General features: G+C 38.8%; 5 protein-coding genes, 1 long non-coding RNA gene and 1 other non-coding gene across 7 annotated transcripts; 2 read left to right on the top strand and 5 right to left on the bottom strand.

Moving 5' to 3' along the window:
- The first annotated feature begins 212 nt into the window (after positions 1 to 212).
- Positions 213 to 2,453, top strand: LOC149399916 (deoxyhypusine synthase-like). The gene is made up of 6 exons (XM_089613119.1): positions 213 to 487; positions 572 to 958; positions 1,044 to 1,130; positions 1,308 to 1,413; positions 1,716 to 1,951; positions 2,053 to 2,453. The coding sequence occupies exons 1-6, from the start codon at positions 266 to 268 to the stop codon at positions 2,140 to 2,142; spliced, it is 1,128 nt and encodes a 375-aa protein (XP_089469245.1). The 5' UTR covers positions 213 to 265; the 3' UTR covers positions 2,143 to 2,453.
- An 881-nt stretch (positions 2,454 to 3,334) lies between these two features.
- Positions 3,335 to 5,163, bottom strand: LOC149399917 (S-adenosyl-L-methionine-dependent methyltransferases superfamily protein). The gene is made up of 5 exons (XM_089613121.1): positions 4,936 to 5,163; positions 4,775 to 4,854; positions 4,160 to 4,304; positions 3,905 to 4,036; positions 3,335 to 3,816 (listed from the first exon to the last, which is right to left on the bottom strand). The coding sequence occupies exons 1-5, from the start codon at positions 5,002 to 5,004 to the stop codon at positions 3,526 to 3,528; spliced, it is 717 nt and encodes a 238-aa protein (XP_089469247.1). The 5' UTR covers positions 5,005 to 5,163; the 3' UTR covers positions 3,335 to 3,525.
- Positions 5,164 to 7,584: 2,421 nt separating this feature from the next.
- On the top strand, positions 7,585 to 8,644 carry LOC149399918 (uncharacterized). Its single transcript, XM_089610371.1, has 4 exons — positions 7,585 to 7,770; positions 7,856 to 7,951; positions 8,030 to 8,185; positions 8,282 to 8,644. Exons 1-4 carry the CDS (start codon positions 7,585 to 7,587, stop codon positions 8,642 to 8,644), a joined length of 801 nt encoding a protein of 266 aa, XP_089466497.1.
- A 449-nt stretch (positions 8,645 to 9,093) lies between these two features.
- Positions 9,094 to 10,112, bottom strand: LOC149399919 (uncharacterized). The gene is made up of 3 exons (XM_089610372.1): positions 10,077 to 10,112; positions 9,673 to 10,023; positions 9,094 to 9,507 (listed from the first exon to the last, which is right to left on the bottom strand). Exons 1-3 carry the CDS (start codon positions 10,110 to 10,112, stop codon positions 9,094 to 9,096), a joined length of 801 nt encoding a protein of 266 aa, XP_089466498.1.
- A 920-nt stretch (positions 10,113 to 11,032) lies between these two features.
- On the bottom strand, positions 11,033 to 11,760 carry LOC149399920 (uncharacterized). The gene is made up of 3 exons (XR_016296829.1): positions 11,656 to 11,760; positions 11,501 to 11,559; positions 11,033 to 11,172 (listed from the first exon to the last, which is right to left on the bottom strand). It is a non-coding gene; the product is annotated as an uncharacterized LOC149399920 (long non-coding RNA).
- Positions 11,761 to 12,231: 471 nt separating this feature from the next.
- Positions 12,232 to 12,348, bottom strand: LOC149399921 (U5 spliceosomal RNA). Its single transcript, XR_016296853.1, has one exon. It is a non-coding gene; the product is annotated as a U5 spliceosomal RNA (small nuclear RNA).
- Positions 12,349 to 13,113: 765 nt separating this feature from the next.
- On the bottom strand, positions 13,114 to 18,607 carry LOC149399922 (uncharacterized). The gene is made up of 7 exons (XM_089611892.1): positions 18,372 to 18,607; positions 18,133 to 18,265; positions 17,552 to 17,655; positions 17,244 to 17,415; positions 16,949 to 17,089; positions 16,617 to 16,836; positions 13,114 to 16,480 (listed from the first exon to the last, which is right to left on the bottom strand). The coding sequence occupies exons 1-7, from the start codon at positions 18,401 to 18,403 to the stop codon at positions 13,482 to 13,484; spliced, it is 3,801 nt and encodes a 1,266-aa protein (XP_089468018.1). The 5' UTR covers positions 18,404 to 18,607; the 3' UTR covers positions 13,114 to 13,481.
- Between the last annotated feature and the right edge of the window lie 2,721 nt (positions 18,608 to 21,328).

Raw genomic sequence — 21,328 nt, forward strand, 5'->3', positions numbered from 1 at the left:
CATCAAAATCGGGGTTTTCGTCAATTACATAATTTAGTCTTTACTGCGAAATAAAAATAATAGAGAGGGTTTTCAACTGGAATCGATTGTAATAGTTAGGGACTATTTTGAACTTCTTTTTAATAAAGTGGCCAAAGTAATAAACGCCTCACAGTTTGGAGGGCAATTTGATAATTTTTCCTAAATACAAGTTTTATAAAGGGTTCGGAGTTTTAGGATTAATATAATTCACCAACACTAGTGTTTTGATTCCCGCAATTATTCCATGGCCGACGACAACACCGCCGCCAACGACGGCGAAGCCTCTCTATTGATGGCTCGCTCGGCGGCGTTCAAGGAATCCGAGAGCCTCGCCGGAAAATCCAGCGAAATCCACGGCTACGACTTCAACCAAGGAATAGACTACCCTCTCCTCCTCCGATCCTTCCTCTCCACCGGCTTCCAAGCCTCCAACCTCGCCGACGCCATTGACGTCGTCAACAAAATGGTCTCTCTCTCCCTCACTACTATCTCCCTCTCTCTCTCTCTCTCTTTGCTAAATCTCTCTTTTTCTGTTTCGTTTGCTCAAAAGCTAGAGTGGAGGCTGTCGGACGAAGCGGCGGAGCCGGAATCCGGCGAGCAAGAGAGCGATCCCGATCAGCGAGCTTCGGTGCGGTGCAAGGTGTTCCTGGGGTTCACGTCGAACCTGGTGTCGTCGGGGGTGAGGGACACGATCAGGTACCTGACGGAGCACCGAATGGTGGATGTGATCGTCACCACCGCCGGCGGAGTCGAAGAAGATCTCATAAAGTGCCTCGCCGCCACTTTCCGCGGCGACTTCGAGCTCCGCGGGGAATTCCTCCGATCGAAGGGCCTCAACAGGATTGGCAATCTGTTAGTCCCCAACGACAACTACTGCAAGTTCGAGGACTGGATTCTTCCCGTGTTCGATCAAATGCTCAAGGAACAGAATGAAGATGTAAGCTTGTGACGTCACCACTGGTTTTGTTTTTCGCTCGCTCTGTTCGGTTTGGTTTGGTTTTCTTATTAGTTCTGCGAAACAGAAAGTACTGTGGACGCCTTCCAAGATGATTGCTCGCTTGGGGAAGGAGATCGATGACAAAAGTTCATATCTTTATTGGGCATATAAGGTAAGTTCTTTGATTTAATAGCTAATGCCAATTTTTATTATTATTATGTAGTTTTCTCAGACTGATTAATGTTGTTATTTTTCCTGAGCTACAAGTCTTAATTACCTTAAGCTTTCCCAAAAACGATAATTCTAAAAGCAGTATAATCTTCTTTACCTATAATTTTTTTGTTTCCAGAATGAAATTCCTGTATTCTGTCCCGGGATAACAGACGGTTCCTTGGGAGACATGTTGTACTTTCATTCATTCCGTAACCCGGGTCTGGTTCTTGATGTAATTCAAGGTTTGTCATTGGTTATGTTGTCAGGGTTATGTTTTTGCTTTTTGGAATTGGACTCGAGTTAGAGTATTTTGAGGGAAATATACAAAAATGTGTGAGTTTTTCGAAAAGACATTCCGATTAGTCATTTTTATAACGCATCGGCATACGCTTTTATGGAGGATGGACTCCTAAACATGTCATCTTTAAAAAAATTCGACAATTTTGTCTTTTGCCTTCAAAAGACTCATGCTCAAGTCCAATTCTAATTTTTTTTAGTCGTTATCATGGGCCCGAAGAATTTCTGACCTTTTTGGTGTCCGCAGATATTAGGGCGATGAACGGTGAAGCTGTGCACGCGGGGAAGAGGAAAACAGGGATGGTTATACTCGGAGGCGGTCTTCCTAAACACCACATCTGCAACGCTAACATGATGCGTAACGGCGCAGACTACGCCGTCTTCATCAACACAGCTCAGGAGTTCGATGGCAGTGATTCCGGCGCTCGTCCCGACGAGGCCGTTTCCTGGGGGAAGATCAAAGGCTCTGCTAAAACCGTCAAGGTTCTCCTCTTTTTTATTCCCTTATATATATTCTGATCTTTTTTTCTCCTCTCTTTTCTTTTTCTTATTCTGTACTTTGCTTTGCTTTCCATTGTCATCAGGTGCATTGCGATGCAACAATCGCGTTTCCTCTTCTGGTTGCAGAGACTTTTGCCAAGAAACATTCGTCTTATGTCGAAAAAAAAGCTTAACCGATAATCGATCCAATCCCGTTGAAGAACAATTCTTGTCACGGGGCCATCGACGAAGAATACAATGGGCTCAATAATAAACTCCATGGGATTGAGGTATTTATATGCTGTTAATGATCTTCTGCTGCAACCAGACGAGAGACACAGCATGATTTTGGACCACGGAAGCAATTTTTTGCAGTTTCCTCGACCTTCATTATATTTTTTCTGTATTTGGGGATTTGTGTAATGTTCTTCCTTTTTTTGTTAATTTATTCAAGACTTGATGTACTATAACAAAGAAATTTAATATTGATGAGCTCAATTTACTATCTCCTATATTGCTTAGCTATCTCGCATCAATATCAAGAGAAAGGACTTAAGATTCACTACCGAATGGTTTCTCAGACTCGAGTGTCCTAGCTGTAGAAATACGAACGCTGCCTGATCTTCACATATTAGACTTTGAGGACTTTAATATCGAAAAGAATAAAAAAAACGAAAGATGAACTATCGATATTTGGGGGCACGGGGCGGCTACAGTTAGTGGTCAACTAGTGGGCTTGTCTCATTCCCTCCGAAGTCAACTTTCCACTCGACACAACTGCTGTGTACCAGAGAGTGTTTTTCAGTAGCCTCTCAGTAATTCCAGTAGTTAAATTTGTCATCATCGACAAAAGGCAAAGTCGAAGCTATTCAAGGTTCAGCGGGTACAAAAATATTGAGAAAATAAGACCATCTTAACCATTTTTGACACGTTTGAACGAGTTTGTATTCAGTTCTCACGTTGCTACTGATGAAATATCAGTGACGATTTCAGTGGAGAAGAAAACTGCAGTCTTAGAGGAAAGTTTTGATTCAGTGGAGGCAATATGGGTCAGATTCTAATATAATAATATATTTGGTTGCCGGTTAACAGAAAGTCGCACCTAAAAGTGCTAGTGGGGTAGCAACTAGATTCACTCTACAAGTTCCAAAAATTTCTACCAAGAATCATTTGTTTAACCCATTAATATATTCAATCAATCGACAAATGTTGAGTGATCATACCATGGGCTCAATAATAACTCCCTATGGTTGATGTATTTATATGTTGATGATCTCTAAGAACTAGACCCAAAGACATTATTTTATTTTTTTTACCAGGGAAGCAAGATTCTGCAGTTACCTTCACCATCATTTTCATATTTTGTTCGGGTGTGAAACTGAAATCTATACTAGCAGATGCGGTTGAAATTTCTTAGAAAACTATCTCGAAATTGATATCAAAATGTAGGACCTAGAATTCAATACCAAATGGTCTCTGAGACGCGAGTCTCTTAATTGCAGAAACAACACCACCATGAACATCTTAAAATAAGCATTGCCTGATCTTCAGATAATAAACAATGAAAGACGAACCATTCAGCGTAGACGCTTGCAAATAGTGACCCCGTCGCCCAACGGAGCGTGCGAGATTTGGACACGCGGGTCGGCTGCGATTAGCTTGTTGAGCTCAATGGTCAACTCTCGGCCTCGTCCCATTCCCTCGGGAGTCAACTCTTCAGGCAACGCAACCGTTCCAAACCAGAGAGTGTTGTCGTACACAACCACACCGCCCACTCTCAGCAGCTTCATTAGCCTCTCGTGGTAATTCCAGTAGTTAACCTTGTCGGCGTCCACAAAGGCATAGTCGAAGCTATCCAAGTTGCTCGGCTGCAAAAAAAAAAAAAAAAAAAAAAAAAGGAAGAAAATAAGACAGTACTAATCAATTTTGAATGAGTTGGTGCTCAGTAATTCTCACGTCTTCTAACAGCTTGTCGAGGATTGGCAAGGCCTCGGATTCGATGAAATCGATTTTGTGCTCGACGCCGGCTTTCTTGATGACTGGCAGACCGATCTCATACGACTCGCGGCTCATGTCTATTGCCACAATCTGACTCGGGAGATATTTGTTTATATTTATTTTACCGAATTATAAACAGTGTCCCTTGATAAACAAGATATCGAGAATGACTAGACACGAGGTCGTTTGTTAGTTAGTAAAATAAAAAAAAACCTTTCCATCGTCGGGGATTGAGAGGGCGGTCAGAAGGAGAGAGTAACCCGTGAACACGCCGATTTCGATGGTCTTTTTTGCCCCCACGAGGCTCAAGAGCATGGCCATCATTTGGCCAGCATCGGGCGCCGTGGCCATCATTGCCCTGATAAAATAAATATATAAATAAACAAATAAAAATAAAAAAATAAAAAATAAAAATTAATGTGAGAGTTCTATCACTTCGCTTTCATGAAAGGCCAGTCCATATCTTCATGAATTATAGACCCTGCTGGTTGAATTTGCAGGGGAAAAAAGGATCGGATAAAATATTTGATTCTGAGGGATGATGCTGAAACTTATTGAGAGACTAGTTATCATTTGGGTCCTAAATTTTCGAGCATTAAGTTCCTAGAAGACAAACGAGCACATCAGATCACACAAGCAGTAAAGAGAAAGAAAATTAATTTAATGGCCAAATTGCAGTCACACATACATAATAGGTCAAGAGAAAGAAAACCCTAAAGATTAAAATGATACTAATTAGGAACCAAAACAGTAAAAAATAAAAAAAAAAATAAAAAAAATCTCTCTCTCTCTACAAATGCAATCACAACTCATAGACCAAAAAAAAACCTGGGGTGACTGGCAGTGATTTCTCGGAGCTCTTTGAGAAACATGGATTCTCGTGGGTACACACTGGTCTCCAATATGTACTGCCGAAATTAAACCATTTTCCCGTTGATAAAATGATGATATTAATACGTGATAACCAGAAGAAAAAAACAGAGCAGTACCTGATAAAGATCATCGCTTTGCAATAATCCTTTCGAAGGACTCGGTGGCTTATTCACGTTCTGCTCCATTGTTGAAAAGTGTGCAAGAAAAAAAAAAACTGTACCTGAAAATGTGAATGGATGGATTTTCACCCAAGTTTCTGATCAATTTAATACTCTCTTATTCTTCCAGAGTTTCTTTAGCCACGTCATTGTCACATATCATTATTCATTACCATGCGTACTATTTTATATATATAGAAACAACATCAATATAAATATATTTTAAATAAAGACGAAATCTTTTTTTCTTTTTCTTTTTTTGCGCGTAGTAAAATAAAAGATTTTGACATAATAACGCAAATAAATTTCTCAATACATAACTTAATTACACAATTTTCTCAGGATTTTATACTGATCTGATTATGCATGTGGTATTTATTTTCTATACTCAATACTAACAACTTTTTTATATTTATATAGTCACATCACTATACTTAGTTTGAGTGTCAATTGGATTATTATTAATAGGGTCAAGCGGCTATATAGCCCGATAGAACTTAACATTTTGCAAAATAGCCACAGTTTGCCAAGTCTAAGCAAACTAGCCCAAGTTTTTTAAAAGCCCAAATATGCCCCTCGGCCCAATTATTGAATTCTCTCGATTCTTTTCCTAATTCTCTCGTTCTGTCTGGCGATTTTGAACGATATTCCCCGACTCTGTCTCTCTAGCTCTCGACAAAACCCTAGAAATCACCAGCGTCGCCGTCGTAACGAATTCTCTCGACGAAACCCTAGAAATGACCAGCGTCGCCGTCGTCAGTCTTTCTCTCACACGTCTGCCTTCGCTGCTCTCGATTAGTTCGCGAATCCTGACACATGTGTGTGCGACGGCCGAGGAAGAAGAGACGTCGCCGTGAGCCGCCTATAATCTTCAATCCATCTCCGGTCTTCAATATTCACCAAACCAAATTAGCTGTAAGTAAATTTCATTCGTTTTAGTTTTGTAACCCTAGATTAATATTAAAGGATGCTGGATTAAACTTGGATGATTAATCGTGGCCTTAAGCTTGTGTGAGTTTGAAGGTGTTGATTGCGGTTTTTGTAACCCTAGATTAATATTAAAGGATGCTGGATTAAACTTGGATGATTAATCGTGGCCTTAAGCTTGTGTGAGTTTGAAGGTGTTGATTGCGGTTTTTGTAACCCTAGATTAATATTAAAGTAGGCTGGATTAAACTTGGATGATTAATCGTGGCCTTAAGCTTGTGTGATTTTTGTAGGTGTTGATTGTATGATTTCTTGCTAGAGATCAAGAACAAATCCTATTAAAGTAACCTGGATTTAGCATGGATTAATATTTTCTTTGGCAACGTTGAAGCAGATAATGAGGCAAACAAGGCAATCAACGGCAAGAAATGAAGAAGCGAGAGCTGCATTGACAAGCCAAGAAGAGGCTACAGAAGTAAGTAATTGTTTGAATCTTTAATAAATAAAATTTTAATCCAGGCTAGTCTAATTTTAATCTGGTCTCTTTTGTGCAGTCGCGAGACCTGAGCGATTTCGTGATTGCGAGAGAAGCATGGAATAGCCAAGCCAAAATAAATACACACACACGACTCGATGGGATTAAAGGAATCCTGTCAAAGCTGAGTGACGAAGAGATCAACTCAGTGAAAAATGGGGTCTTCGGTCACTTGCTAGAGATCGAAAACAGCGCATTTCCGGGGAAGATTGTGCACCAGCTGCTCCTGCGGCAATGCCATGCTGCAAAAACAAATGAGCTGGCATTCAACTTCAACGGACAGATTGCAAAGTTTGGTATAAGGGAGTTCGCAATCTGTTCTGGGCTGCTCTGCAAACACAACGACGATACAGATGACATAGAGGCTACACCACAAGTAACAATCGTCGAGAAGTTCTTCAACAACAAGACTGCATCCGTAAACAACCTTCTAACGGTGTTCAATTCTTCGTTGATGGCAACAAGTGAAGAGAAGGTCAAGCTCGCAAATCTGTGTATTCTGTACACACGGATTTTTCCTTGCCAACATTCAGTGAGTTGCGACCCAAAATACTTGGAGCTTGCCGACTATCCCGACAGATTTGCGAAATATCCATGGGGGTTAGAGAGTTTCAAAAAACTCCTCGAGACGATGAAGAAGCATCGAACATTGAAGACGGGAAAGCTCCAAGCATACGATGCTGGTGGTTTTGTTCATGCCCTAGTAGTATGGGCTTATGAAACAATTCCACTGCTGTTGGAGAAGGGATTCGCAACAAAGTTGCGAACAATAAAGCTGCCCCGAATTTTACGGTGGAACTTCAACCTCACGCCCAGCTTCTTCAACCTGTCATAGGAGGTTTTCGACAACCCAGCGGTACGTTTTCATGTTTTGTTGTTAGAAAATATGTTTTAAACTGGGATTATATTTAATCTATAGTGGATTATATTGTTAAATGTAGCTATCGCTGATCGAAATCGAGTGCACAAGGGCTGAATTGAATACGGAGTACATGGAGCCATTTCAAACCACGATGCAGCCAGCACCCTAAAGACAACAACAGGAGAGTCGCGATGAGGACTCGGTGCGTACACCACAACAACAAGCACCGTCAACACCGTTAACACCGATGCCTTCAGTGCGTGAAGATGTCATACTCACTGCAATGGAGATGAGATTGGAGAAGAGATTGGACAGACTCGACACCAAACTCAATGCACTCCATCAAATGGTACTAAAGATAAAAGACAAAAGTATGGCGGAATCATCAAACGCCGGCATCGCCTCACAATCGCCCCACATCTCTGACTTCGACGATATGAACTACATTGTAAACGACATACAAACTACTGTAAGTAATACTTAAGTTTGTTTATTTGGTATAAATTTCAAATTATGCCTAATATAGAATGTTAACTAGAACACTAATGTTTCAGTTGAACACCGAAAGGGCTGAAGAGATTCCAACCGACCCACCAACAATGAAGGACACCGAAAGGGTTGCAATCGACCCAGCGACATCAACTATACAGGTTTGAAAACTCGACAAATATTTTTTAGTGTTTGGAACCTGGATTATTAATAGTGAACCCTGGATTAATTTGTTTCAGCTCAACACCGAGATGCCTGAACAGATTCCAATCGACCCGGCAACGGTGAAGGAGAACGAAAGGGCTGACACTGAGGTGGCGGAACAGGTTTCAACCCGGGGCGAGGATGGCATAGGTCAAATGGTTACACTCCAAAAAGGAAATTTGAAGATGAGGGTAATTGTTCATTAATCCTGGATTAATTCTTAGGAAGGCAGGATTAAAAAATATTCAGTCACTGAAAAGAGGATTATTTTGATGTAATTGTTGCAGGTTTTTAAAAAAGCTGCAAGGCGAGAAGCTCCAATCGTCCGCCGGTCACCGCGGAAACGCGAGCAACACAAGGCTGCTGTTATGTGTCTGCCTTATACAACGGAGTTTGGATCCGCGGACCCCGATGTGCAAAAACAAAAAAGGCAAAAGAAGACTGCTTTGAAGAAGAATGAAGAAAAGCCCGAGAAGCTGGCCGTGGAGACGACGACAGAGCAGCCCGAGAAGCCGGCCGTTGAGACAACAACAGATCAGCCCGAGAAGCCGGCCGTGGAGACGACAACGGAGCAGCCTGTGGAGACGCCTACCCCCGAGGACATGCCAAGCTTCAACCTTAACCTTACTCAATCTATGATAAAAAAATGAAGAAACATGTAATAGGATTAGTCAGTTAATTTCTTTTGAAGTTTAATCTAGAATCGTTAGAGTAATATTTAGGTTATTTTCAGTTCTCTTTCACTGTTTGTATAGTTGAATTGAAGGTTGGATTAGTCAGTTAATTTCTTTTGAAGTTTAATCCAGAATCGTTAGAGTAATATTTGGGTTATTTTCAGTTCTCTATCATTGTTTGTATCATGGCATTGAAGGTTGGATTAGTCAGTTAATTTCATTGTTAAGTATAAATTCAGGCAGGATTAAAATTAATCCTACCTTAAACTCATGAAATTATGAACAAAATTAATCATGTCAATCTATTCCAAATATTCTGAATCAAACTACAATGTCAAAATTGAAAATGAACAATACCAAAGTCAACATAATTGCAAAAAAAATTCAAAAAACCAAAAGAATACACAAATGAAATGAAATGAACCCTAGATCTTCGCACAAGTTCTAGTGTTGTGTCCGGCTTCACCGCATGAACCACAATGCACATGTTTGAATTCATTCGAAGAACGAATCCTTTTCTTCCGAGGCCTTCCAGGAAGAGTCTTGAGCTTAGGCGGTTTGATAACGGTTGTATCACCCACACGAACCAATGAGGCTTGATTCTCGTTTACAGGATAGACGCATCTGGAGTAAGTCGCCATCAACGTCTCCTTGGTGTAATATGAAGACACATAGTTCATCGGGTCGAGCTTTCTCATCCAAAGAGCGGCCACGGCATGTCCGCAAGGAATCTCTTCCAATTGCCAAAACAAGCACGAACAACTTCTGTTCAGGATATCTACAGTAACAGATCGTTGCCCATCAACCACCTCGAATAGCGTCAAATGAACTTCATTGACCTAATTCAAGATAAATATGGCATTGTCAGTAAGATTAATCCAGGATGGATTAAAATTAATCCTACATTAAACACATGAAAATATGAATTAAACTACGATGTGAAACAGTTTTAACAGCCTAAACATTCATAAACACTAAAAAAACATACATAAAGAAACACATACCTTCATAGACCGAGCTTCATCTTCCTTCTCCAATATGAGCTTATACGCCCAAGAAGTCAACCGAGACTTCATCGATTCAAAAGACAACATACGTCTATAAAACCATTGCTGTAGTTTTTTCCTAAAAGCCAAGACTAGGAAAGCTACCGGCCAGCTCCGATTTTCTCGTAGAACAGCGTTCATGCACTCCGAGATGTTAGTTGTCATGACTTGATATCTTTTCCCCGGGAATTTGGAACGAGCCCACAATTCCGGATTAGCTTCAATCAAATAATCCTTGATTCCCGACTGCTTGTCACTAAGTTTGTCGAAAAAATACTCGTACTCGTCGTGCGTGTATGCCTTGGCAGCCTTGAGAAAAAGTGGCCGAAGTTTACGACGGTGAAACTTCGTCAGCAAGTTACCCCATAAATGCTGAATGCAAACGCCGTAATTCGCATACGGGAAGACTTCCAATGCTCCCTTGGGGATCGACGTCTTCCAATCCGATATCACAACCAAGTTCGCGCGATCGCCGAACGCGTTCTTGATATGTTCGAAGAACCAACGCCATGTAGCATCACTCTCCGTATCAACAAGTCCAAACGCTAATGGAAGGATATGGTTATCACCGTCCATCGCAGCCGCTAGCAATAACGTCCCTGCAAATTTCCCTTTCAAAAATGTTCCATCGACGGAGATCACGGGGCGAGTATGCTTCCAAGCTTCAATTGAAGCCCCGATCGCAATAAAGAAGTTCCTAAATTCTCCGGAAGGTTCGATCTCAAAAGTATAATAAGTTCCTAATTCAAGAAAAATATGACACTGTCAGTCAGATTAACTTTAATCTAGCCTGGATTACAATTAATGACAGAAACCAAAAGAGGAAAAGAACACTACCTTGATTCTTTTCTGCTATCATCTCAGCAACAACCGGAAGAAGTGAGTACGAGGTTGCATGCGAACCTAAAACTTCTTTCAACGCGAGATCCAGACCTTTCCACGCAGTAAAATAAGATATGTTGACTTTGTAATGCGTCCGCATATGATCCACAACATCGTTAGGAACCATATGGCCTGCACGACCATTGTAGAACTCTCTCTTCACACACTCGCTAATGAGTGACGCTGATGCTTGCCGATGCTTTGCTGAAACTACTTCGACAACGCACGTGTGTTTTTTTTGGTACTTTCTAATCACCCATACACCCGAGTCCCCACACACGGACGCACTCAACTTCCAATCGCAAGGTTGTTTGTTGCAAACTATGAAATACCTGCTTTTGCTAGACCGGGAAACTTTGAACTCAAAGTTGTTCTTGATTGATATCATCTTCAAAGAATTCACCAATAGAGTCTTTTCAAGAAAAATACTACCCTCCTTCACATCAAAATTAGACGGCATGTTGTTCAATTCCAGGTTGTCAACAAGATCAACCTCATCCAAATCTGAAACAGCTTGCAAATCATCATCGGAAAGGCCAACGTCGTCAACACATGCGAGAGCTTCGAACAAATCAACTACACAATGAAAAGGTAGATTAACATTAAGAAAACCTTGATTAGTGTTAACGAAATCAAGGAATCCAGGATCATGAACAATATGAACAAAATTAACAAACCAGTCAGAATGAAAGCATTACGAACAGAAGATTAAAAATAGTGAAGGCAGGATTAAATTTAATCCGAGCGAACTATAAAGACAACATGTAAGCTTATGAAGACGGGATTAAATTTAATCGAGGCATGATTAAATTTAATGAAAACCTGGAAATCCAATTCATGAACGCAGAATACAAAAAAAAAACAAAAACAACTTGAAAAAATTCAATCTAAGAACGAAACTGACCTGTTTTAGCAAAATCTGGTAGAAAAATAGAACTCGTCACCAATGCCATTGAAAAACTCCTGATTAACAGATTGAATACAACAAAAAAATATAAAAATCCACAACAATATAGAAGATAAAAAAAATACAGAGAAAAGGCATGAACGCAAACTGACCTGCTGGATTAATGAAATTCGCCGTCGAAAATCGTTGATGAATTCGCCGACGACTGAGAATCAACGCAAACTCGGAGAAGGAACGCTAAAATCAGATTAATTCGCCGACAACGAGAAAGGATCGCTGAAACTGAAAGAACGATTATGACGAAATGAACAGAAGATTGAGTTCGAAATGATGAAGTCGCGGGTCGAAATGAAGATTTGATTGAGATCTGGAAGAGAGGAAAGAGTTTGAGCGAAAATTTGAAGGAAAAAATTGGAGTGAATTGGTTTGAGCGAAATTAGAATGAAAAAGAGACGAAAATTTGAAACCGAAGCTTATATATCAAAACTATAAAGGGTGTAATGGTATTTGTACTCTCAATTGGCTATTTTGCCTAACCTAATCAAACTATGGCTATTTTGCAAAAGTCATAGTTTGAATTGGCTAATTCATACCATTTTATTAATATCAATCATGTCATATATAGCAAGTAAAAAATTTAAACTCTTCAATTATGAATAAAAAACCAACTATATTTTAGGAAGTAATTTTTTGTTTCCTATAAAAAGTTTGAACTAAGAATTGTTGGCGTTTCCCCGAAGAGAAGACGCCTCCAAAAATGGGCGTATGCCACGTATTGCGGCGAGCACACGGTATTCTTTAGTAAAAGGCGAAAGAATAGTTCGCTTTGTGCTCACCGCGTGGCTGCGTGATTTTTTAAGGATACGAACTTTGGTTTAAATACCCATTTCTACCTCTTCTCTCGCTTTATCGTTTCCAATGTGGGACTTATTTTTGTGAAACTCAAAAGCAAACGCAACAGTGTCGTAGAGTCGTAGTTAAATAGTTCGCTACTTCTCAAACTTGAAGCCCTGTGAAGTTTTTAGAAAAATAATCTCTTATTACGACTTACATCTCTCATTCCATAATATTTTTTTTATCTCAAATAATTCGTCAAATATTAGGAAATGACAATTTGGTCATCAAATATTAAGCTTTCGAATAAATAATTATTAAATTTGAATATTTTAATCACTTTTGTTTAAATATATTTTAATTTAATCTATCACCTACATTTTTAACATATTTACCGAATTTAGTAACTTGCTGATTTTATATAGAAAAAACTATTTACATTATAATCTAATCATAAATAACAAATAAAAGTTAAACAATATCTGATTTTTTTACAGATATTTTTAATTATAAAAATTATTTAAATCAGCAATTATGTTTAAAGTCGTTGATGTGTAAAATTTCATTACAACAAACATATTGTTTGTGAAAATGGCTTATATGCTAATTATACTTGCCGTATCAAAAGTGGTAATACTGTGTGCTGCAACGCATCTGAATTTTGGTTATTTGTTCTGGTTCAGAATTCGCACCACTTCTTTGGGTGATAGAAAAGGAATCTGAATAATACGACAGACAAGGAATCTAAATCATTATCAAAAGCTGAGGCGAAGGAATAAAAAAAGAAAAGAAAGTTTTATTCCGCTCAAAGTAAAAATCACATGAAACAAGATATATAGAACTCTGTCTCGATTCGATATTTGATAATAAAGAAGTTAAAAAAAAAAAAATGATAGTAAAAAAAAATAGTCAAGGACGCATCCTTATCATTCAACCGTACAACTCATAATCCCCTCTCTCTCTCTCTCCACTCTTTAAAATGAACAAAAAAATTGTATCACAACAAAAGATAGATACACAATACCGCCAATGACTATATCTAGTACTGTAACCAGGGAATACAGCAAGAGAATATATATATATATATATATATATATATATATGCATGTGCTTGTGATGTAACAAAATGGAAGATATTTTCTCGCTAATCACGAGACTGTTTGAGAGACTGAAAGAAAGCAGTCAATGCATCGGAGTCGGGAAGATTCGGATGAACATGGCTCGCCGAGTCCTTTGACGATGTCTCTCTGGACACAGCCGGACGGTTCGAAGCTTCACCGGCCTCGGATTTCGCGCTCTTTGGAGGAGAATTTGACTTTTGCTGGCTCGTAGTTGACTTCGAACTGTCCACCCGTGAGGACCTCCTGGGTTCCGGCGTCTCTTTCGGACTATCTCGCTCTATCGATCCGCGCTGGTCACGGATTCCCATCGAGCTTTTGATCTCTGTCACCGGCTTCGTGGTGGCTTCACTGACATTTGACTTTTGCTGGCTCGTAGTTGACTTCGAACTGTCCACCCGTGAGGACCTCCTGGGTTCCGGCGTCGCTTTCGGACTATCTCGCTCTATCGATCCGCGCTGGTCACGGATTCCCATCGAGCTTTTGATCTCTGTCACCGGCTTCGTGGTGGCTTCACTGGCATTTGAACTACTGAGATAGGACTTTCTTTCGGCTCCATAGCTAGGAGCCACATATTCCTTTGGCGGGAGATGAGTTCTCGAGTAACCTCTGCCAACAGTCTTCTTCGGTGAAGTCTCGGGTTCCACGGATGGAACAGAATCCTTTGGCAATGCCTCGCTGACGTGAGAGCTTTTTGAAGACGGCTTACTTTCGACTCTTCGGCTAGGAGGCTCGGACTGCCCTGGTGAAACGGTGGGCTTTGTATAAACGGTGGTCTTTGGAAGTGACTCACCAACACTGGAAACGCTTGAAGATGACTCCAATTTGACTCCATAAGGACTCATTGTTCTACCCAAGGAGGGAATACCGGGATTTGAGTGACTTCTACCACTAGTCTTTGGAAAAGAGGAACCGCTCGAATACGACTTGTCTTCAGATCTGTGATCAGAGGTCACGGATTCCTCTGATAAAACAGTAGGCTTCGAACGAGTTTTACCATGGTCGGGAGGGGAGTTTTTTGTCCTCCGAGAGAGCACAGGAACGGGACGAGCGTTAATGGGAGAGCCCGAATTCGAAGCTCTTTCCTCAGCATCGCTATTATCCGAATCGAAGTAAGTGCGAGAAGCCCTTACACTCTGTTTTCTGTTGATTTCGATACCGGATTTCTGACTGAACGACGGCCTATTTATCCTAGTATCTTGTTGATGCTCTTCTGAGTCCACACGTCTAGCGAATGTCCTCATGCTTGTCTGCTTGCTTTCTTTCGCGCCGCTTTGTTCACCGTAGTCCTTTTGATCCCCGCCGCTGGGGACAACTAATGGCCGGACTGTCGCAGAATTTGAAGAAGAATAAACTTGCTCGTCGGAACGGTCATCCTCGGTTTTTTCTCTCACCCCAAAAGAGTTTCTGGATTGCGTCCTTCTTGTTGTGTAGAGCGGGCGTCTATTACCCTTATTTCGCAAACCACCTGTCAGTGTCCCGAATTTCAATTCCGAGCCGCTACTTCCCGAACTAGAATCACTCAAAAGTTCCGAATCTTTCCCAAAATCATAGATCTCTTCCGACACCGACTTCGCAATTGTGGAAGGCCTCCGGTCAGCTCGTAGCTCTTCATCATCGAATTTCTTCTCAGAGATGGGTCTAGATCTGAAACCTTGCCTTCTATTAGAAACTTCTTGATCGGGCTGATCAACCGGAGATTGTCGCAACTTTCTCCTAAAGTCCACAACTTCATCATCAGAGCTACGGTCTTCACTAACAGGAACAGTCTTTACAGAGGGAATATTTCGAAGATTTGTGGCCTCGGTCAACTTCGATTTTACACGATCTTCCTCGCTGTCAGAACTTTTGCTGTCATAGTCGTCATAGGCAGCGGTCGGTGGAAGAGGATCTGGTTGAGACGGCTCACTAGAACCCTCTGGGCTTTGAGAAAATATAGATGGATGAAAATGTGGAGTGGACCTCTGATGACCCTCATCTGTGCTTTTCCTTGGGCTCCAAGCAGTTGAATCTGCTAAAATATCGATCGGTGCTTTGTTGCTAGGAGGTGAAAATCTCGAGCTCGTTTCTTGTTCTTTATAGCTCATCAAGTCGACTTTATTGTGATCAACATCTGAATCATAATCATCAAAGCGTGCAGTGTTTTCTTCAGAGTTCATCTCCGACGGGTGTCGAACAAAAGGATCTTCAGTACGCTCATTTCTTTTGAAAATATCTACATGAATTTCACCTGAAGTGCTTGAATGCGAACGAGAGGAAGCCCTGCTACGTTGATTTTCAGTCTTCGTTTCCTCAACACAAGTTGCATAGTTCTTCTTTCTGGAAACCTCCTCTTGATCATCACTAATAGAGCCCGAACGAGAATGAGAACGAGAACCAGAATGAGAATGATGAGACACACTGCTAGACTGTTTTCTGGTTACCCTTTCATCAAAATAAGAAATTTCCTCAGGCTTCACACTTTCTTGGACATCGGCTCCAAATCTCGAAACATGGTCATCAGTCTGGATTTTCCTACTCGCTTCATCAAAAAATTCATTCGCCCTTTCGAAACTACCAGCCGAAGACGTAGCAGGCTTCAAAGAAACTTCCCTGATATCTTCATCATTCTTCCTATAAACGTCTCGGACTAGACTCTCAGAGGGCCGAGACAGCTCTTCTTGTCCCGAATTTCTTCCACCAAAGGAGCCACGTTCTGCGCTTTGATCAACATGGTTGCTTTGCAACTTCGAGCCAGTGTAGACTCGTGGCGATTCATGTCTTGGACCATGACCGTAAGATTTGTTGAACGATTCGTCCTTTGAATCATCACTCTGAGGCTTTGATGATCCTGGAGAATGCTGCCTGGAAAGCTCTGCAGCGGCTCTGGCGGCCATGCTAGCTCGTTCCGCGGACTCCGCGGCTGCCTGGGCTGCTGATGTGGCATCCTTGAATTGCATGACCCAAGGTTGTCCGCCAGAAGAAGAAGAAGAATTCTCGTATTGAGGATATGATTGCGTATGTTCCATGTGCTCAGTTCTAGCCCCTGTAAGAAGCCCGAAATCCAATTTGATGATGAAAAAAAAAAACCATAGATAAGCAATAGAAAAAATAAAAACAGCATTTTTATTTCAATTAACAAGTCCCATTAGGTGAATCCAGGGATGTAGTATAGTACACACCTGATGATCTTTCTTCGTGAGATGTGGTTTTATTGTCGAGACCAGCTCCAGTGGAAGAAAAATTTTGATAGCCCGATGACCTTCTCGTATCTTCATTGTTGCCTTTTGGAGGGACTTGAAATTTCGGGGGTCCCATGGCACCGTGATTATTAGGCTGGGCGGGTTCGGGAGGAGCTTCAGTGTGAATTTTACTTGCCGTCTCAAAAGCATTCGGTCCATTCTGTTCATATGTTTGAAACCACGGTTTATTTCTAATGTAAAAAAACATCATCTACCGAGCAAACAAAATAATGTCTAATTCAAAAACAATTCAAAGGGAGTGACTCTCTAACCAGCAAGTCTTGGGGAGGCTTAGGATCACTCTCTGAAAATGTATCAGGATTCCATTTGACGTTGTGTTCCTCCGCAATTGCAGTTAGTACTTTGAGCTTCGTCTGACCATCCGGTGCTTTAGCAGATAATTTCTCCACCAACTGTGAAATAAGTACACAGAGATAATCAATAACCCAGAAATCTCGGGCATCTGAAAAGAATCATGCCATGCCATCTGCAATCCGTCGGCATTCGAGTCTAACATCACAGCCCATCCACGAAAATTTGTATGAAACTCGTGAAAGGACAACTAACCATGCGATTCACACCGCAATCTGGGCGCAAATCAATAGCTGCATGAACAAATTCTTTGCCATATTTTGCTGTCAAATGTTTTTTGATATCCGCTAGCTCTGGTATGTCGGAACACCTCGGACATGCATATAGCACACTTGATACTGCCTCCTTCAGGTCAATGGGACAGGTTCTGTATCACGGTGAATTAAAGAAGACAAAACATTATCACAATGGAACGATATTAGAGAGCCCAATATGGACAAGGCTCATTGCCGAATCAATTATCCAACGCTTCTAGTGAAAACAGATTGGAAATACCGACATACTTTTGTGATTCGATTATCGGCAACCGTGCAGCAATCAACTCGCAGTATATCTCAATCAGATTATAGGCCGTTGATGACTTCTCTTCCCTGATCACATGTTCAACCTGAGAAGTACAAAATTAATTGAATTCAAAGAACCATGTAAGAAAATAAGTTAATCAACAAACAAAACTACAAATTAAACTCCAGAAGTATACGCTTATACCAAATATGGAGAAAAAAAATCAAATAAAAATAATAAAGACCAGAAAAGTTCCATACTAATGAAGTTTTACATTTCTTTTTCTCTTTCGATACACTTATCAACAAACGCAGATTTTTACTAAACCCGGAAATGCCAGCAATTGGCTTTATATAAGAAAAGAAAGTGAAGCAGTCTACAAACTTGAATTCTGGTACGATTTCAAAACAAATCAAATTCAGACAAACTCATTGATACAGAAAATGGCAATAGCGTCACATCATTATTTAGAATCAAAACGTTATTAAATAACCAAAAAAATATTAGAAAGGCGATCAAGAAAGAAAATAAATAAAGAAACAAAACTGTAAATCGATCAAGTTCAAAAGACATAACATACCCGGATTCGAGCGGTCTGAATTTGACCAGACTCGATCAACTGAGCCAATTCCCTCTTAAACTGCCTAATCTGAACTTCGCGCTTGTTATTCAACAACTTTATTCTCGAAACCGCGAGCTTCAATGACGTTTTGCTTTATTTAAATTCCAACAATAACAACAACAAAAGTTAATACAACAGTGTTCGAACGAAAAGTTTCTATGAAATGGATTGAAACGAAAAATCGATGGAATCTTTACCATTTCGCAGGCTTAAAGCTCCTGTGAAGCATTGTTGATCGGAAACTTGGGACTCAAAAGGTTCTTCAAGATTGTCCTTGTATTCGAAACCGACTAAACTAAATATATGAAAACAGAATTGTGAATTTATTTATTTTTATCTTTGCGAGGAATATAGAAATAGAGAGAAAATCGAAAGGATTTTGGACACTTGGAAGTTGGACTTTCGCGGAAATTGAATCCCGAGATGAAATGAAACGAAATCAATTGACGTTTTCTTAATTAAATCAGATTTAGCTTTCTCTTCAATTAATGATCTTACCATTTTGCCCACGCCACGGGGTAAGAGTATTTATTTATTTATTTTATATATGAGATATTTATGTTTATGGATTGTGTCTAATTCTTTTGATATTTGGTAATAAAAATTTGCTGTCTTTTTCGTGTTTTTTTTTTTATTATTATGTCTTTTTTCTGTATAGAGATTAGAGAATAAGGATAAGTTTGTGTTTGGAAATATAAATATTTAATGGAATTATATAATATCGTTTTTACCCCAGAAAAGTTAGAGGGTTTTTGAATTTTTCCATAGAATTTAGTCCTTATATATTATTATACTGTTGTGATAAAGATTGCCCCCTTTTCAATTATAAATGAATAAAAATCTTGTTTGCTTTCACAGTTTCACGTTGCTTGTACAATAGTTTCCACATTTCTATATTTATAAACATGATGCATCAAAATTCAAACGACAATTGTTTCAATTTTTTTTTTTTAACGCTTAAAAAACTAATTTTGTCACTTCTCTGCCCTGGGTGTAGATATTAAATATGTTGTTTAAAACTAAGCCTTTTAGTTTAAGTGTAATTGACGATAGATGTGCGTGCACGAAGATTGATAAATGTACAGTAAATATGTATGACGCTGTCACGCTACTAAATTTGAAAAAAAAAAAAAACACTTACTAATAAAAATAAATATAAAAGTGTTAAATGTATGCTATCCCATTTGCTTCCTGAAATCAACAGCCAAGGCTAAAAAAAATAAGGATAACCAAAAAAAAAAACCTCATTAACCATGTTCATGCACTTGGTTTTAACGCGGTGCATCATACTGCATTTGTAGTAATAATAAAATAAATGAAAGCAAAAGAGATAATAACTTGAAATAAATGAAAATTTTATGGCGATTTAAATCTTGGAAAATATGAATAGTTGAAGTACTAAATGACTGTGGTAGCTAACTTAATCTTTTAATAATCTCACGCATATCTCATTTGAAAGGTATCGGATTCAAGTTTCATGGATTGCAAAAATACATGCTTCTTTATGATTTATCATAAATTATATATTTTGGCCAATAATATTATTCACGTTTGCACTGTTAATATATCATATAATTTTAATCAACAATGTCACTTTTCAAAATAAAAAACAAAATATGACGTGAGTTGTAAGTTAGTTTTATCGAGACAATTTATAATTGAAAAATTGTAATAGAAATATTAATATATAATGCGTATTATAAGGGTAACATTAAGCGTTTTAGTTCTACATTGGATCTATTTATCATTTACGACACCATCACTCTCACATTGTTTTCAACTGGAAAACTATTTTTATAAAAAAAAAAAAAAAAAAAAAAAAAAAAAAAAAAAAATTGAATGTCTAGTTCTAGATGAACATTAATAAATATTAAAAAAAATTAAGTAATTAACCAATTTAGACGTTTTGGATTGCTATAAAACCAACGTTTGATAAATATTTGATAAATAGCCACAAATATGACGCGACATTTCTGATTTCCCTTTTCATTATAATAAAAATGTTGGGTATTTACGTCAATTTAAACGTGTAAATACGTGGATGTGGCTATTTAACAAATATTTATCGAACATTGGTTAAATAGAAATCTCGAAATATAAATATGACTATGTATTTAATAGATCCATAATTAATTGCTCATATAACTTGTCTGCACATTAAAGGTCTTCAAGAGGAAGTTGACCTAACAAATAAGAATCAATCCAACTATCTTTGTTCTCTTTTCTCTTTCGTTTCAAAAAATAAAAGCGGACAAAATATTTAAACACAAGCACAAAACTTCCACGCGTAAATTCCCTGTGGTATGTCCTTTGCCCATTTTGATCAACCAGAAAGAAAAAAAAAAGTCCAAATTATATGCCTTAGACGCGTTGATATTGCGACAAAGGTTAAAGCATTCACAACTCGCAAGAAACGTTGGTTTAGTCACTCGGTGTTAATATACGAAAACGAAAGCATATCAATGTGTGGCTCTTAAGTCATTTAATGTACAACACGTTACATGTCTTTTCCATGTGACCCAACTCAACAATCCAAATACTGCCCCAAAACCAAAAATTGAGTCAATAAGAACCTGGTATTAATTTAATGTAAAATGACAACGTATATATTTTGTGGTTTAATGAAATATCAAGTTTAACTTTTGATTTTTAAAAATGTCGAGTTCATATCATCTGTTTAACTAAAATGACAAAATTATAAAATAAAATAGACAATAATATAACGAATTTTTTATTTATTGAATTTTTATTGACTTTTGATTGACGTTGACTATAATATTTATATGTAAACACCAATTATTTTTATTCATTCGCGCCATATATGTATGTAATTTATTTAAAAACTAAAAATAAACAACAATCTTTTGATCATGAATAACACAGAAAGATGCAAATGAGTAAAACCGACAATTGATAGTCATCATCACAGATTCGACATTTCGAATACGAAATGAAGTCATCTCTTGGGATATATGAATTTTATTATTTAATTTCAATTTGAGGCTATGTTTATTTCAAAATCGGGGATTTGGAAATTAGGAACCTGATTTGGATTTGATTCGGTTTTTCTTATATAAGAGTTAATATTTGTGACACTGTTATCCATTTAAGGGTATAATTTATCATTTTAGTTAAACAGATGGTATGAACTCGA

Source organism: Urtica dioica, chromosome 4 (assembly GCF_054948205.1).
Source record: "Urtica dioica subsp. dioica isolate 48M chromosome 4, U.dioica_male_clone48M_v1_H2, whole genome shotgun sequence".
In the NCBI taxonomy this organism is placed as follows: Eukaryota; Viridiplantae; Streptophyta; class Magnoliopsida; order Rosales; family Urticaceae; genus Urtica; species Urtica dioica.